A 17,077-nucleotide genomic window follows, 5' to 3' on the forward strand; every position below is an offset into this window, starting at 1 on the left:
GAATTACGTACCTACTATATTTGTGTAGATTCAATAACAGAATAGTCTTTTCATTCTGTCTTAAGTCTAATCATTAGACTGACACAAGTCAGGGCGCCAGAAAATAGCACCCTCTTGAACTGACATGTATTAGGAGTAGGTATCAATAGTAATAATGTTCATCAGAATCAAGGGACTTAAATAAAAATATCCTTGCAATGTTCAATAAAATTGATTTATAATATTTCAATCGCAATAATAAAATTCATAACAAACATGTGCAGATGACTGATTTCATGTGCTACAATAAATTATATATAAGACAATAATAATATTCTACATTATGTCTGTAAATCTTCAGCATTCCTTATAGCTACAATTGTGCAGATCAATGTACTGGCATCAAACACACAACTTATTGATAAATCTTCTAGTACACAGCTGTACTCATGATCAGGATATCTATTCCTTACATAGTGGGACCGTGGGTCATCAGATAGCAGGCATTCGATGTTAGCCTTGAAGGCCTGTGCTCGGTCTCCGATCAGCTCATTAAGCCGGGCTAGGGCATCATCAGTGAATCTCACAACATAGCTTTGAGACGGTGGATTTGAAATCCATGGTGCTACTCTGATACCATCGTGAGTTATGCTGGTCAAATGAGCAGATTGTGGTGGGGTATACCTTTCTTGGCCATCAGGTGCACCTCTTTCGGTGTCAGCCCGTCGGTTTGCAGGCGCTTGGTAGTTTCCACTTGATGGTGATTCCGATGAAGGTGATATTGGAGTCCCAGCATTGTTTGGTTGTTCCGGTGATGGTTCATCATCGTAAGGAGACCGGGGCGAAGGTGTGGATGTGTCTATGCCAATTGGATTCGTAATCCTTGGGCTGAGACTGGAAAAGAGATATAATTTTTATGAAAGGAGGTATATATTAAAAAATGCAAGTTATTTTATTTTTGCAGCTTATCATTGGACTACAATGTTGATATTCTAAGGATTGGATAAAAGATATAACCAAAACTGTTTATGGTAAATAATAATATGGACTTTTTTATATTTTTTTTTGCAAACTGAAATAAGGAAACAGACATTTCTACAATTTAAATCTCCAAAATATTTTTGTACTAACCTCCGTGTATCAAAATTTGTATCATCAACAGCCAGATTGGCGAGTGATTCTGCTGCATCACTGATACCTTCCGTAGGTGGCCGTACAAGCGAAGACATGTTGTTTTCACCGAAGCCAGGGATGGGGTAGTCATACTGAGGGATGTACGGCTTTATGTCCAGCAGTGGGGTACCATTCACCATGTCCACACCCAGGAAATATATTTTGTTGCCTTTGAAAAATTTACTGGTATTAAAAGATATAGACATCTGAGTTTTCACCTTACAAATTTTTAAAGTAAAGACTCATGAAGAAAACTGTCATTAACAGCTTGCTAACACTTACTAGCACTAACATACTTACATTCTTTACCATAAAACAATTAAAAATAAGTTTAAAATACCTTCAATCCTCTCTATCTTGACCAGCGAGAGTCCTATGGGACAAGCTCGGTGAGGCGAACGAGTAGAGAAGACACCTCGTCTCTCACCGCGGAGTCGAGGAGGCGCTACCTTCGCAGGGGAATTGGTGCTCTCCGTCATGTGGAAATGGAATATTATCCTGGAAGTCATATTAAAAGTATTATTAAGACAAAGACATGGATTTGACATCAAAATCAAATATGCTGGGACCTTCGAAAGGTTTCTTTTTCATGGTTATCATCAAAGGGATACTAGAATATGCAGGAATAATTTTATTCAGATGGGACTTAATTGCTAAGAAAATAGACTGAAAAAGTAATAATATGGTCTTTCGTTGAATACTAACCATATATGAGAAAACTCCTCCAAACCACTCAAAGCATGCTCTGGATTACTAAATACATTCGTATCAATAACCGCAGCTCCCCTAGCATTGGACATCACAGACGGTTGGCGTGGTACTCCCCGTTTATTATGAAATGGTGTTTCAATAAATCCAATCGGTTTATATGTAATAGCTTCCGGATCCAATGGGAGTACATCCCCACCATTTTGGTTCACTGCTACTGTTGTTGCTGAAAGGAAAATGTTTTTACTATCATGATTAACATAAAATTAAGGTGATTACTTATGGACTGACTAGTATTGCGATTTAGATTTGTCTGTTTGAGATTCATTTCTAAATTGCATGCTGACGAGCGAAACATACCACACTTTGTTATGTATGCTTCAACATGTCTTATGTACTTATTACCTATGTTTGCAACAAATAACATTGACTTTGATTGACAGCCCAACCAATATTGAGGTAGAAAGTTTACAACCAGCATAGCAACAATATAATTATAATCTCGGGACATCTTTCACATGCGGTCGGTAAGCCCCATGCTAAGTTATTAATTAACTTGTGTTGTGGGTGCTAACACAACTGATAAACTACATATAGCTACATATATATGTCACCGTAAGATTACAAACATCGTTAGATTACAATCTATCTCGAGAGATTGTAAACTGTCGAATTATTGTGAACCGTAACATCTGATTGCAATTTAACGCATTATTTTTCGCTATATTATAATCTATCGATGAGAAATTGTCAAATTGTCAACTGTCCGAAAGCTCTCCCTGATTGGTCAGTCTTTTTGTAAGATCGACCAATCACGACCAGCCGTTCTGTTGCCATGGAGTTCCCGTAGAGTTAGGAATGAATTTGTGTTTGAAGACAAACTACCTAATTGTTTTGTTTTTTTTTTTTATAAAAGTTTCTTATAATTTTCCAATTTCATTTAAATAAAACTACTTTTACGGATTTTATCGCGGTCGGTTTTAAACGTCGGGATTAAATAATATAATATAACCGCGATGAAATCCGTAAAAGTAGTTTTATTTAAATGCCTAATATTCGCGTAAGTGTCAGAAATCAATATGTTTCCAATTTCAATTTGTGTTTGAAGAATAAATATTTCGTTACAATTTGTTCTCTCCATATGTCAGGAATATTAATTACATATTCGTACTAAATAATAAATACTTGAAGAATTTTTGAAGAGCATTTATTTTATTTAACTGACACCTCTATTTCATTCCTAACTCTACGGGAACTCCATGGGAACAGAACGGATTATTGGTCGATCTTACAAAAAGACTGACCAATCAGGGAGAGCTTTCGGACAGTTGACAATTTGACAATTTCTCATCGATAGATTATAATAAAGCGAAAAATAATGCGTTAAATTGCAATCAGATGTTACGGTTCACAATAATTTGACAGTTTACAATCTCTCGAGATAGATTGTAATCTAACGATGTTTGTAATCTTACGGTGACATATACATATTGTAACACTCTGCACTGAAGCATTTAGTGCTAAAGCATATTTTTCTTTATTTTCTCTCTTCTATTAAATCATTCTTACTTTTGTGTTTTTGATACATCACATTCTTATGAATGAATGTATTGTCTTTCTATCATAACAATATTTTCTAAAAGGCTTCACAAAAACTGATGACTAATCTACACTAGTCGAAAATAAAGATTTCTACCATTTAATTGATCAATAAATAAAATAGCAATAACATTCAACGATTCAATGTGCTCTAAATATGCATGCAGGCGTAAACTGATAAATTTGGTTTCTACAAGATAGTTTGTTTCATTTAATTTACCTATGTCGCCACAGCTAGCACATCGCAGCACATTCAGATGGTTTTTAATGTATCTAATTTCCTTCGTATGCTCCTGTTTCAGTGATGATATTTGCTGCCTAGAAAAAGAGCACGAGATTTATGGATCGAAATAATGCACGACATTAAAAGCGAATATCTCTCACATACCTCAGGTTCTTGATTTCAGTCCTTGCTAGAGTGATTTGATTTCGATAGTACTCTATATTATCCGTCATTTTATTTGATATCTTGAGAGTTTATTATGAAAAATCCGTTTCTATTTATTAATGCACTGTACAGTGTGGTCGCGGAATGTTCAGCTGTCATTATTTATAATGCCGTTTCAAATTTTCAACTATTTTTGACAGTAGAGTCTGCCCATTTCGCTCACGTTACATGTGTTCCTGTGTACTCGATTTTTAGTAACTCGACTACAAACAGACAGCAAATTCAAAGATAAAAATATTCTGAAAGTAAGATTTGCTAGGCCATCCTAGTGTAATAATTAAATTATTAATAAAAAGATATAGAAGCGTTACTCAATTTTTAACCCATGCATAATTTTTAAGTTCCATAATCCATAACATTGGTTTGCCTGAATAAATAAATAATTGGTAGATTTTATTATTATTAATAAATTATTTCCTCTATCTCCGAAAACTATTTCTTTTTCACCTACAAGTTAAAATATTTGTTAATTTTCGAACGTGCCAATGTTTCTTCCAAGTTCTTTCCCGTTTTTGTATTGGCTTCATAGTGATGTTCTTGAGCCGATAAGAAGAAATATTTATCGATAAAGTTTTAAATCATCGCAACCTTAAAATTTCAACCTAGCTTAAAGTATAAAAAGTTTTAACAAAAGTAAATAATCATTTGCATTTTTTACATGATTGGTTATGTGCGCTATGATGGCAAACTATTACTGTATTACTATTATTTTTCTGAACTGAAATTTTTTATCTCAACTTATTAAATTTAATGATAAAAATTAAAAGAAAAAAGAGTAACACTTATAAGAATAAAACTAAAAACAAACAACTAATCAATTTCAGTTCGATGGCATCGTGTTCGAATCGATAAGAACAAATATTTTTCATTCATTTTATCACATCACTTACTATTGCGGTTTGCCATTTGCCGCACACGTGCTTAGGTTTTGTGATATTTTTACCAAATTATTTTACTTTGCAGCGTTAGCGGGACATCGGAAAGGATCTCCTGTAAACAAATATTGTTTGGAATCATCCAATCGTCACTGCATTTAGGTTGTGAGTATCCCATTGAAATTATTTTGACATGCTGGGGTGGGGCAAAATGTCTCTAGAAAAAGACCGCCACGTGTCCTATATTTCAAATTTTCCGTATTTTATGCCTATTTAAAGATTAATCTAGTATTAGGAATTCTTTTTTATAGAAAACGGGACATCTGGCAGTATATTTTTTAATTTTAAGTGGTGGGAGTGGTGGTCTCTGATCGGCGTAATTATTTTGTTTTCACATGATAGATTATTTTGAGCGCCGGTTTTTTAGCCTATGCCGCACTACTTGCCGCCTCAACTAAAAGAATTATATAAAGTTTTGTTATTTCCAACTTCACGCAGCTTATTTTCGTCCCGGTGATAAGAGAGTACCTTCATTTTATTTTGAAGCTAAACGAAAATAGATGAATAGATGCTGCAACTATAACCCTCAGTGGTGCATTCGATTCTACATAACATTCACTTCCCCTCGAGTCTATTTTTATCGCTTATTAAACAAAATAGATATTTTTAAACAAATTTGTTACCTACTCAAATATTATCAAGTAGCAAATTATCAGTAGGATGTAGACAAAACGATAATATTATTTAATGCAAATACTGACAAGAATTTTTCATAACCTGAGAGATAAGTAGGTATTTTATGGCTAAACAAAAAAATCTAGAAGTCATGTCACAAGACTTGTAATGATAAGTGGGTACCCAGCAAAATTTTATCTTTTAAAAAATACTAAATTCACATCATTGTTTCACAAGCGTCTCATTAACTTACAGGATAACAAGAAATTAGATCTACTAAGGGTCAATAAACAATAACAAACTTCAGTATTTGCACACAGATTTTAGTCAGTTGTCTAGTTGTGAAAATCCATTGTAGTAAAGAATATGAATACCAGAAAATGTGAAGGCAATCTTTTATGTTTGTGACCACATATCCTGATGAGTCATCACTATCATAATACCTATGACTCAGCATTTACTTAGAAAGATCAACATAGCATCTTTTCACTTTTTCTCTACACATAAAATTTTGATGTTCTAAAGAGAGGTCAAGGAACTTTTAAAATGTTGATAAACAACTTGAAGGTCATATAGACCTATGGTTTAATTTACACATAGCTAATTATATTACAAGGCCATACCTTTGATGCAACATGTGTACTGTAGACTGGTACAGTAATGCATTCTCAACTTTTGACTATATGCAGTCAGGCCTATTGCACATGCACTTTGCATTTCACTAGTGCATCATCATCTGCCTTATATCAGCTTTCTTCTTCTTGTATTGATAATATAATAATCATCAATCCACTACTCTTGCTCAAGATAGAGTTAAGATTCTTGATTGTGTCTTCAGCTAAGTCACATTGATATTATGGCAGTTGTATGTTTTTAGGATCATCCTTCTTCATTAGTTATTTTAGGAATAATACTCCACCCTAGTGCTCAAATAGACATGCAATTTACCATGTGGGTAATCCGGTGAGACTGGAAGCCGACCCCAACAAAGTTGGGATAAGGCTCAGGAGATGGATGGTAATCCGTAGTGACTTAAAAATTGTAACTATAGTATTACTGATGTACGTACGTACGTGTAGTGTGTCAGTGGTTTGGAAATGTAAGCTACAGGTCATATTTTTATCTTTAAAATGCTAATGATTTTTCCCAACCCTGAAGGGTCGTCTTTCTGTCTTAATAAGTGTAGCTGAACTGAACACCAGTGTTGCAAATGTATCCGATTAGTTATGATTGTGTATGGTATCAAATTTTTTTATTCTTATTGTCACATTATGGCCGTGTCAAAGTTTTCACATGTCTCTAAATATTTTATGTGAAAATTAATTTTTAAAGACATGAATTGTTGTTCAATGAGTGAATGTAAAAAATACATAATATGAAGAATCAAAGAATTTGAGTGTCTTAAAAATAAAATGTATTTTTGCATCTCATTTTCTTTTTTTGGAATGTTACTTGAATTTAAACAATACATGACTTGCAGAGACATGCAATTGCATCACAGAAAATGTTTAATTGCATGCAAATAATGAAAGTACAGATACCGGCACGGATATTGGGCTCTCGGCGGAAGAGTGGGGATCGCTTTGCGCACCCGTACGCATAAGGCAATAAGGCAGTAAATCGCTTCTGCGCAGGTGAAGGTCATGGCTCGATATCCGTGCCGATAACTGTATTAAGCTGTAGATACAGGTAATTCAACACAATAAATAATCTAATTTCAACATTCATTGAAAAGTTGCCTGGTCCAGAAAGTGCCTGGTCAAATTCTAGGAACAATTTGAAAAGCACCTATCTATTACATTTTATGTATTAACTAACAATATAAATAAGTATATTTTTTTAATATTATGAATACATGCTTATCCTACCTTTACACCTGTGCAAAGCCAGGGCAAGTTGTTCGTTTTTTTTCATAATCTTCAATATTCACAGAAAGGCAAAGTCTAAATACTTCATTTCATCTCAAATAAATAAATAGGGTAATCCCCTCATTTGCTTGCCTCAACTTGCCAGAATACAATGTCATGTCAACTTGTAGGTCACTTGCTCACCAAATACCTATACAAATATTTTAGGTAGGTATTATGGGGAATAACCGAAAGATAAACTTAGAGGAAAAATTGTTTGACTGAGTAGGTACATGTTTTATCTAGTTTTTCAAACAGCTATACCTACCTACATTATGGACAGCTTCCGTCAAAACTACATACACTCGTAGAATGGTTATTTTGTTTTATTAGAGAGTATTTCAAAAATAAGTAAATACATAAAAATCCTTGAAGTTTTCGAAATTGCATAGTTACTGCCAGTTTGAAAAAAGCTATTTTGTTAGAAAGAGATATATTAATAGGTATTTGTAAGGCGGATTTCGTGTCATGGCGACAGCGATAGCATAAGATTTAAGCGCCACTTAAAATTGCGTGGGTATCCGAGTGAAAGTTAGTCTTGTTTATCAACAGAAGCCGATTTACCGACTTGGGACAAAGGTGGTAAAGCCCATCGATAATAACGTTAATTCTACATAGAAGATTAGTGTTTATGGCCAGTTTTAGATATCGCTAAGATATTAAAAATACCCAACAAAGGCTGGCTAAAATGAATGTCAATTTTATTCCAAAATTCGTCACAAAAAACCCGGCCAAGTGCAAGTTGGATTCGCGCAATGATCATTGCATGAGACTCGAGTAGCTAGAACAAGAAATACTTAAAATAAATATTTTAGTTAAGGGTTCCCATGATGGTAAGGACCTTATGTGCGCGAGTTCGACTCGCACTTGGTCGGTTTTTATGTAGTTATTCTCGACACACCTATTTTCCAGACAGACTTATCTACCTACAAAAATTTCGACATAGTAGACTTGATTGATTGCGCCGTTATCTAGACGGGGCCGTTGACCTAACTTAGGATATAAGCTTGTCTGTTGAACTATGAATTACAATAAAATCTAGGTTTTACCCTGTTGTCGCTGATTCTTTACAAGTAAATAAAAGTAATAAATAATACAGTAGTTTAGTTTCAGATCCTACACATTTACAATTTAATAATGCACGGCCTAATTAGTAGTTTTGGCCGTGCGAGACTACCTACTCAACACAGAACACTTCCCGATTACACTATAAAGAACGTATCTTAACAACCAACAGGTCTAGTAAATAAACGACCTTCATCCGTAGGAACAAAAGCTTAAAATCAGCTGCATATTGCATTCGACTATACAACCTACGCTAGGTATCGAAGTTGCACCCCAACTTCCCCCTCCGATCGAATCTAGATTTTAGGGAAGGGACAAGGGTGGCTGTTTCGATTCGGGGTAGGGTAAACATTATAAATACGGATGACCAAGTCGCGACGGCACAGCCACGCGAAACGGCACGGGGTGCACACGCTGTTTTCGCTGCGAAATAAATTATGCAAATTATTGTCGAGTTTATGTTGCTACGCCACACCTACGTATAAAAGGATGCATCTAGGATCTAAAATGAATGTTAGAAAGTACATGTTTAATTTAGGAAATACATTTATTATTTGTAAATTACAATTATTGAAATTGTATTTTTTTTGTGATATAAAATACAGTTACCGGCACGGATATTGAGCTCTCGGCGGAAGAGTGGGGATCGCTTTGCGCACCCTTACGTATAAGGCAATAAGGCAGTAAATCGCTTCTGCGCAGGTGAAGGTCAGGGCTCAATATCCGTGCCGATAACTGTACAAAACTAAATTTCGGACCGCGTGGTTCAAAATCTAAGACTGCAGGTCAGCAAAAGATTTCCATGCCTACGGGTGGGAGTTCGTGAAGATCATTTACTTTATTTTACATACCTACATCATTAACCAGCTAGAGGATACGAAAAACGACAGAAAACTTTATAAAAATCTACCCTCAAGTTTCGTGTCAGTAAAAAATATAATGTGAAACAAGATGCCACCATTAACGAATCTCCTTTGCCACCAGCTCGCCGTAGTCAATGGCAATGGTGTCCGAAGCGAAGGCGAACGGGGGCGAGATGGAGGCGACCAACGAGCTTCCGCCAGCGTTGGCAGAGAAGCCAGCAGGCTTGCCTCCGGGCAAGTACGCGCTGGTCGGCTGGGACATGGATACCACTGGCCGCAGGCTTATTGATGAGGTAAGTTCGATAATCGTCTTCACGAAATTTTTCTATGATGTCGTTGTATAAAGATAGTATACAAATTCGGCACGTTTCTAGGCTGATGACCATAGGGATTTCCCCCTCTTAGAAATAAGATGTACGTGTCTGTCTGTCTAAAACCTAGCAAGAACAGAAGCTTTCAACTATGGTATAAGGTTATTTTTTATTCTTCCTAATAGGAACGAATTTATTCAGAAAGGGCAATAATAGTTATATTGCTTGAAGGTAGACTTGACACATACATGTCTATAGTTTTGTAACTGAAAATATTTTGCATAGTCCGTACAACTTCTCTACATACTGTTTGTATATCTCAATAGTCTCAATATAGATATACATTGACGAATGTATGTAGCTTTGTCTGCGTCGCTGAAATTCGGCGGGACGTCGCAACCTGTTGCATGACTTGTCGCGTCTCCGTGGGGGAGTCCTAATTATGTCTGACAGTGAATGGGATTCAATTAAAGCTCTCTATCGCGATTCCATTAGTATCGCTTTGTGGCGTTCTGATTTTTGACTTCTGAATACAATTTTATTACCAGTTATGAAACTTGGTTATTTTTAGCCAAGTTAAAAAACAATAGGAACTATTTTTTTTACGCCTTTTGTAACACGTGTCTCGGCACTGATGTTAACTTTATTCATATTTTGAGAATTTTCCCCTGCTAATTCACGATGATTTTCCTATTTTCGAATTCTTTTTTATTAGGTAAACATCAAATCACTCCCCATTAGCTTATTGCTGTAGTTGGAAAATACTAGCAGTCTTTTGTTTTATAAAACCCTTCACACTTTGGAAACTAAGTCCACTTATTTTTCAATCAATCCTTCAAGCCCATATATTCCAACATGTACAAATATTGAATTGTTCCAGATCTGCCAGATAGCTGCCTACACGCCGAAGCAGTCGTACTCTCAGTATATAATGCCTTACGGCGACCTGAACCCGGGTGCGAGACGCCGACACAACGTCCGCGTTGTCACTGTGGGACGTTACCGCATGCTCAAAGATACTAATACTCATAAGGTGAGGTTTTTGCCAATTGGTTACAAAAAAAGAACTGCACAAATAGACCAAGGTTCGTCAATAGTTGTATGGTCATTTTGAAATCAAAGAAACTGAAGTGACTTTTGCATGTCAATTAATTGTACAGCACCTCTAAAAGGTTTAACTGTGTCTTAGAGTTGGAAAGAAAAAACGGTGATGATCATACTTTGCAGCAACAGGTGTTCAAAAACATAATATGCTAGCTACTGCGTTTGGAAAAGTCGGGCGATATCGGTTGACTTTATTTAGGTAGCTGTACTGTTGTTGATATAAAACCCAGTTGGAAACTGTTAATTATCTACTAAACAAGTTGATACAAAGTCAAAAATATTCAAATGTAAGATTCTGACCCATCCCATTGTTCCACAGATATTGAAAACTAAGTCTGAGATATCCGCCCTGTCCGACTTCCTGGACTGGTTGGAGAAGGAGAAGGGAGACGGCAGCGTGATCCTCATCTACCACGAGCCACGACGCCTTAGCCCCACCATGCTGCTTGAAGCTCTCACCAGGTATCGCATCTGTTGATTAAGTTATTAGTGATAGAATTTTGTCATTAGCCTCATATAACATACTAGCTTCTGCCAGCGGATTCACCCGCATCCTGTGGGAACCTCTGCACGAACCCGAATAAAAAGTATATAGCCTTCCTTGATAATGGCTATCTAACACTGCAAGAATTTTTCAAATCGGACCAGTAGTTCCTGAGATTAGCGCGTTCAAGCAAACAAACTCTAGCTTTATAATATTAGTATAGATTGGGTTATAGCTGGTAATGAAAACCTATTCTTCCACAGAAAAATGGGTTGTTTAATTAAAAAGTAACACAATTCAACACCTTAATAATGTTAGTATTTTGAACATTAAAGTTAATCTAAACCTTTTTCCACAGATACAAGCTTCTGGACCGTTTCAAATCCATAGTCGCCGGTTTCGCGGACAGCTACGCTCTAGCGGCCGACAAATGCAAGGCCACAGTGAAGTCGGTGTCCCTCCGAGTGTTGGCGCGAGTGCTGTTGGACGCCGACTCTCTGTCTGTGGACAGCGCCCTCGAACGTGCTACTGCAGCTTATAGGATTGTCGAGCATTTGGCACAAGGTATGTTTGGTATTTAGCCTTTTTGTCGTACCACTGCAGGGCAATGGCATTTTCTCATATAGAGTAAAATGTAATATAGGTTTCTAAATGAATTTATTTACCGTAAAAACTGTTTTGGCTTATGATGCCAAGTTTTTCCTTGGTTTCAATTATTACGATTCGAAGCTAAACCGTATGTAATCGTTACAATTATAAAACTCTAGAATTGTTTAAATTTTTATAAAAACTTGTTTCGAATCATATCTATTTTTTAGGCAAAATTGCTAAAAGTTGTTTGTTTTCCTTGTATGTTAAAAATAGATGTACTCTATGAGGAATCCAATTTGCTTTAATAACGCCATTATTCGATTTACAATTATGTAAATTAATCTGAAAGAAATCGATTTCTATCTCTATACAAAAATGAATCCCTATATCCCTTGGATACGGCATCACGCGTGAGCGACTGGACCGATTGAGCTGAAAATTAGAGAGGAGGGTAGCTTAGACTCTGGAGAAGGACATAGGATGGTACACATGAGTATCGCAATAACCTGTGTTTTTTGCCCTCAGGTGAGCAGCAAGAAGTGGGCGCGGGCGGCGAGGGCGCGGCGGCGAGCCGCGACATGGTGGAGACTGCTCGAGTGTGGGCGCGGCCCGTGCACACCGAGCTCGACGCGCTCGCCACGCTCAAGAAACTGCTCGAGAGGTAAGCTACATTCACCGGAAGACAAAGAACGAGTGGAAGAGCACTTATACCTGTACAGTATATTTATTTTTAAAAACATTATTTTTATTCTTAAAAATTATATTCTACATTTCAAAACTCAGAAATAGCTCCCTGTAAAACACTGGTACACAGCTGCATTCGGGTAGGCTGGAAGCTGACCCCAACATAATTGGGGAAAAGCTCGGAAGATGATTTCTAAACTCGGAAACCATTTATCATTGGCTGTACGTTTGAATTCATCTTATTGTGTTTGGGCGGTAAATGAAACCGACCTCATATGATTTAACGCTTGTATTTCGACAATAATTACTAAAACAACAATATTTCGTAAAATAACGATGCGTTTCGTTCGAGAGAAAAAATGGCAGTTCAGTTCACCGGAACCCCCCCGCACACGTCGCCTCACGTAGCCGTTCCGTTTCACTCGGGTTGCGTTCCGGCGTAGACATATTGTAAATGCCTATTTATCGTTTATCAAAATCAGTCTATGCAATTTGGACAAAGTTGTTTTTCGTCACTGTGCTGCGATTCGGCGCAGAAAGTTGCATTGGACGCATCAGCTAAGTGGCACTTCCAATGGCAGTAATGTTGCATTAATGCATATGTATCTTATTGTTAATTCTGTTTAAAAAAAAGTCATATTTTATTGTGCAGACAAGATGTAACTTTACCTACCTACCAACTTTGATCGTAGGTACCAGAAAGTATTGGTTAGATAGAGTCTACATAACAGGTTATATACTGTAACATAACAAACAACTATCCGCCCTCAGACAGAACACGTTCCGGCCGGTGTTCGCGCCGCTGCTGCGGTCGGCGCGGCCGGAGCGCAAGCGCGTGACGCAGCTGCGGCGCCTGCTGGCCGACGCCGGCCTGCTCTACGACCAGCTCAAGGACGCCTGGCAGGAACAGAAGCTCGTCGGTGAGGATCACACCTATTTATATTACCACTTTTACTTGAGATCGTGCCCTATAAGGTTGTATCCCCAGTAGACAAACTTTTAGCAGCTGACTGAGTGAGAGCTGCAAACTCTGATCACTTTTCTTGTTGGTTTTGTTCTTTTTGCTATGAGACGAAAGGTTTGGTGCACGTAATGCTACAAACTGCTCAACGTGAGCCAAAATAGGAAAGCTGTGGACACTATCCTAATTAATATTATAAATGTGAAAGTAACTCTGTCTGTCTATCTTTTCTTCACGCCTAAACTACTGAACCGATTTGTGTGAAATTTGGTACGGACATAGTTTGGAACTTGAGAAAGGACATAGGATAGTTTTTGTTACAAAAATAAAAAATAAAATTTATTCCGGACATATATCAGTCAAGCGCCATCTATTAGTCAAGCCAAAAATCTGCCAGAAGTCACTTTTCCACGCGAACGAAGTCGCGGGCAAAAGCTAGTTTGAAATACATGGAGGGGCGTACTAAATCAATACAGTGTGTCAGTGTTAGCACCCATAACACAAGCTTAAAAATAGCTTACCACGGGGAGGACCACATGTCCCGATACATTTATATATTTATTATACATTTATATATTATATATTTATACATTTATATTTTTTTTGTTATCCATCTTTATTTTTTAAATGACCATTCTGTGAACAGGCTTGGAGAAGCAGATGTCGTCGCTGACCGTGTCGGCTAAGGAGGAAGACATAAAAGAACTGATTGAGATATTTGACTGCCATTTCGACCCCGCCAAGGAGCCGAAGGGACCAAAACCAAGAATTCCCAGGAATAAAAATAGAGTGAGTACTAACCATGTTTGACTAATTTGTATCAGCACTTGTTAAAGAAATGATACATATTGCTATTTACAAAAGACCTTTAGTTAAGAGGACGAATTGGAATTTTTGGCTCCAAGGATCTCAATTTTTCTCAGTAAATACAAAACGGATCAAAATACAACTTGGTTACCTGAAAGTTCATGATATAAACCTTATTTTGTTAGACGTAGAAACATGATTAGGTAACTTTTATAACAGAGAAAAATATATCAAACATACCTCTTTTTAAAAAGAGATTCACATATTATGGGCAAACGGGACCGATTTAAGCCTCTTAACTTTTTTAGTAGTTGAGTATTTGAGTATATACATACTCTTTGAAATTGTAGAAGGATTTTTTATCAAATTATTATCATTTCTAAATAATAAAATTACAAAACCATTTTGTCGCTTACGACTTTTAGTTATAAGCTAGCGCGCGTATTGTTATCTTCGCCCCGCTCAGACGCTCCGACCCCTTTTGGCGCCTGTTGACCAATTCGTCGCCTTAATTACCTACTGATATTGAGTATGGATGTATTTGGGATAAAATAGAGATTAATGATTTTGAAAATGTCATCTACAGTAACATTTCTAGAGAACAATGAAAAAGTCTTAATTTAATTAGTATTTTTTTTTTTTAATATTATATTTTGACCCTATCTGTATGAATAATTTTGACCCTGTCTGATGTGTTTGCTTTCGTTGCAGGCCGCATCGTCCGCGGGCGAGACGGGTGAGGCGGAGGGCAGCACCAGCGAGTCGCAGAACAGCTCGCCACATAACTCACCCAATAAGACTAGCAATGGTCAGTATTGCACATAACACCAGCTTTCACCCCCGTTCCGAGAGAACTACTTCCCGCACTCGGTTAATAATGTTATTCTGCTAGAAGCTATAATTTTGTTTTTAATGTATGCTGTGGATCTAACAGATCGTTTAGCAGTCTTTGCTAATCAGTCTTTTAAAAAAAAAAACTGAGAATAGACTAAAAGATACGTTATAAAATAGCGCTGCTCTCTCCAAAAATATATAAGCTACCCTCTATCTTTTAAATTGACAACATTAAAATGTACTAAACTATGTACATTGAATTAAAAGATTATTGCCATATAACATATTTCTTGCTTACTATCTAGGTAGATAAATTACGGTACGTTAAAATACGATAAATTATATAATAACGTAGAGCTTTCTTTCAACAGATGTGGCAGCGGGTGATTCTAGTCAAGTAGCGTCGTCATCCGAACCGGTGGCGGCCAACTAAGGCGTACAATTTCACAATTAAAGCTTAGACTTTTCTACCATAGCTGTCGTTAAGTGTCGTAAGCAGCTCTCGTGTTAGCGACGACAACAGGGCTCCTGTCCTTCAAAACAACGTAATAAAGCCTAACACTAAAGTTACAGCAATGTGTCAACCACCTAAATATTTTAGGGTCTTCAGATTGCCAATATTGGGCATATATTTACTTAGTACTGAAGCATTTGCAGTCTTACATATTTTTATAAGTGTTCATCTGTGGGACATTAACTTTAGTGTTCGGCTAGCCCGTATATGACAGAGTAGGAAACATCAAACTTCAGTCACCTACTGAGGTTGAAACGGCTGTCTTTCTTCTTTGTACACTTTCTCTTAGGGAAAGAGCTTCAGGCCAATTTATAAGGCCGTCGTGCGTCATATGGCACAGAGCTTGGCAATTATATAAAGACACAAAAGCTAGTTTCTGCAAGTTTCCTACTCCGCGCATGTCTTTTATTAGTTTGCAATATTAAAATGTAACAAATGTGCAATTTTATAATTTTGTGCAATTTTTTGTCAATTTTTATACACTATTGGGAAGGCATAATGTCATGAGAACTACGTCCAGTAGTTTAGTTTTGGTTCACATAAGACCGGCGGCGGGTGTATAGGTATTGTATATTCGTACTTATCGTTTGTGTGCGTCGGTTTTATCGGAACTTCGTCGCTAATTCGACAGCATTACATCGGAGCCATAGAGATGTGACAAAACATTTATTCGTATTATACAATTAGGTTTAAGTCTCCTTTGGAATTGAGAGATATTTGTTTTGCATGTTACGCGATGGACGAGATTTTTTTTTCAAACGCCCACTTTATTTTTCACTTTTGCTTGCGCATAAAGGTTTTTTTCTATAATATAGATGATAATGTAGATGAGTGCCTTAGCAACTCAGTGTAATAAGATAAAAGTATATCCCATAATATTTTGGCCTTACCTTTACATTGTTGTTCGCAATGTCATATACGCATATTTTATACGGTCGAGTTATTTTAAAATATTGCAATTATGTTACGCGGTAAAGACGAAAAAAAAGTTTTATACATTTTTAAATAATAATTAATATAGCAGTTTTAAAAAAGGCTTCAGAAGAAGCAGTATTTATTTTGTTTAGGTCCTTGCGAGTGCAATGTTGTGTCATTTTGTACACTGAGGACTTATTGAGTACAATATAGTACTTGTTTTATTTATTCAAAGATACATTTTATTTATTTCGTGTGTGCAATCACAGGAACGGATGGACTGATATTTACATCCGGTATTTAAAAAAATATTTTTATTTTTTGTTTCTTTCTTTTTGCGTTACTTATGCTGGCTATTGCTATAACATTTTTTTGCTGACTACATTACGTCACTTTTTCGTTTGCCATAGAACGTTTCGATAAATAAGTTTTTTTTGTTCACCATACAATAAGCAAAGTAATGGAAAAAGTGTGTACCTATTAACTTACCTCTAATTTAGTTAGTTTTAACATAGACTGTACATATAATTTAATTTCTTATTTTGTTCAGATCTCTAATAAATATGTAAGTCTATCTTGT

At 36.5% G+C, this 17,077-nt stretch overlaps 2 protein-coding genes across 2 annotated transcripts; one reads left to right on the top strand and one right to left on the bottom strand.

Annotated features, from left to right (window-relative positions):
• Positions 1-200: 200 nt before the first annotated feature.
• Positions 201-4,048, bottom strand: LOC110383194 (tRNA (adenine(37)-N6)-methyltransferase). The gene is made up of 6 exons (XM_021343939.3): positions 3,848-4,048; positions 3,680-3,777; positions 1,858-2,086; positions 1,493-1,650; positions 1,111-1,321; positions 201-873 (listed from the first exon to the last, which is right to left on the bottom strand). Exons 1-6 carry the CDS (start codon positions 3,913-3,915, stop codon positions 321-323), a joined length of 1,317 nt encoding a protein of 438 aa, XP_021199614.2. The 5' UTR covers positions 3,916-4,048; the 3' UTR covers positions 201-320.
• Positions 4,049-4,773: 725 nt separating this feature from the next.
• LOC110383198 (maternal protein exuperantia) lies at positions 4,774-17,071 on the top strand. The gene is made up of 10 exons (XM_049849945.2): positions 4,774-4,947; positions 9,414-9,585; positions 10,484-10,636; positions 11,027-11,169; positions 11,550-11,755; positions 12,308-12,443; positions 13,238-13,386; positions 14,074-14,216; positions 14,946-15,042; positions 15,440-17,071. The coding sequence occupies exons 2-10, from the start codon at positions 9,427-9,429 to the stop codon at positions 15,499-15,501; spliced, it is 1,248 nt and encodes a 415-aa protein (XP_049705902.1). The 5' UTR covers positions 4,774-4,947; positions 9,414-9,426; the 3' UTR covers positions 15,502-17,071.
• Positions 17,072-17,077: the final 6 nt, after the last annotated feature.

Source organism: Helicoverpa armigera, chromosome 24, assembly GCF_030705265.1.
Source record: "Helicoverpa armigera isolate CAAS_96S chromosome 24, ASM3070526v1, whole genome shotgun sequence".
Classification (NCBI taxonomy): Eukaryota; Metazoa; Arthropoda; class Insecta; order Lepidoptera; family Noctuidae; genus Helicoverpa; species Helicoverpa armigera.

Bases quoted from the DNA above. Each gene is read 5' to 3' on its own strand.
- LOC110383198 (XM_049849945.2), top strand. From the start codon at position 9,427: ATGGCAATGGTGTCCGAAGCGAAGGCGAACGGGGGCGAGATGGAGGCG. The intron at 11,756-12,307 runs GTATGTTTGGTA...TTTTGCCCTCAG, and splicing joins TGTCGAGCATTTGGCACAAG to GTGAGCAGCAAGAAGTGGGC. The intron at 15,043-15,439 runs GTCAGTATTGCA...TTCTTTCAACAG, and splicing joins ACCCAATAAGACTAGCAATG to ATGTGGCAGCGGGTGATTCT.
- LOC110383194 (XM_021343939.3), bottom strand. From the start codon at position 3,915: ATGACGGATAATATAGAGTACTATCGAAATCAAATCACTCTAGCAAGG. The intron at 1,651-1,857 runs GTTAGTATTCAA...TATGACTTCCAG, and splicing joins GAGGAGTTTTCTCATATATG to GATAATATTCCATTTCCACA. The intron at 1,322-1,492 runs GTATTTTAAACT...AATTTTTCAAAG, and splicing joins CAAGATAGAGAGGATTGAAG to GCAACAAAATATATTTCCTG.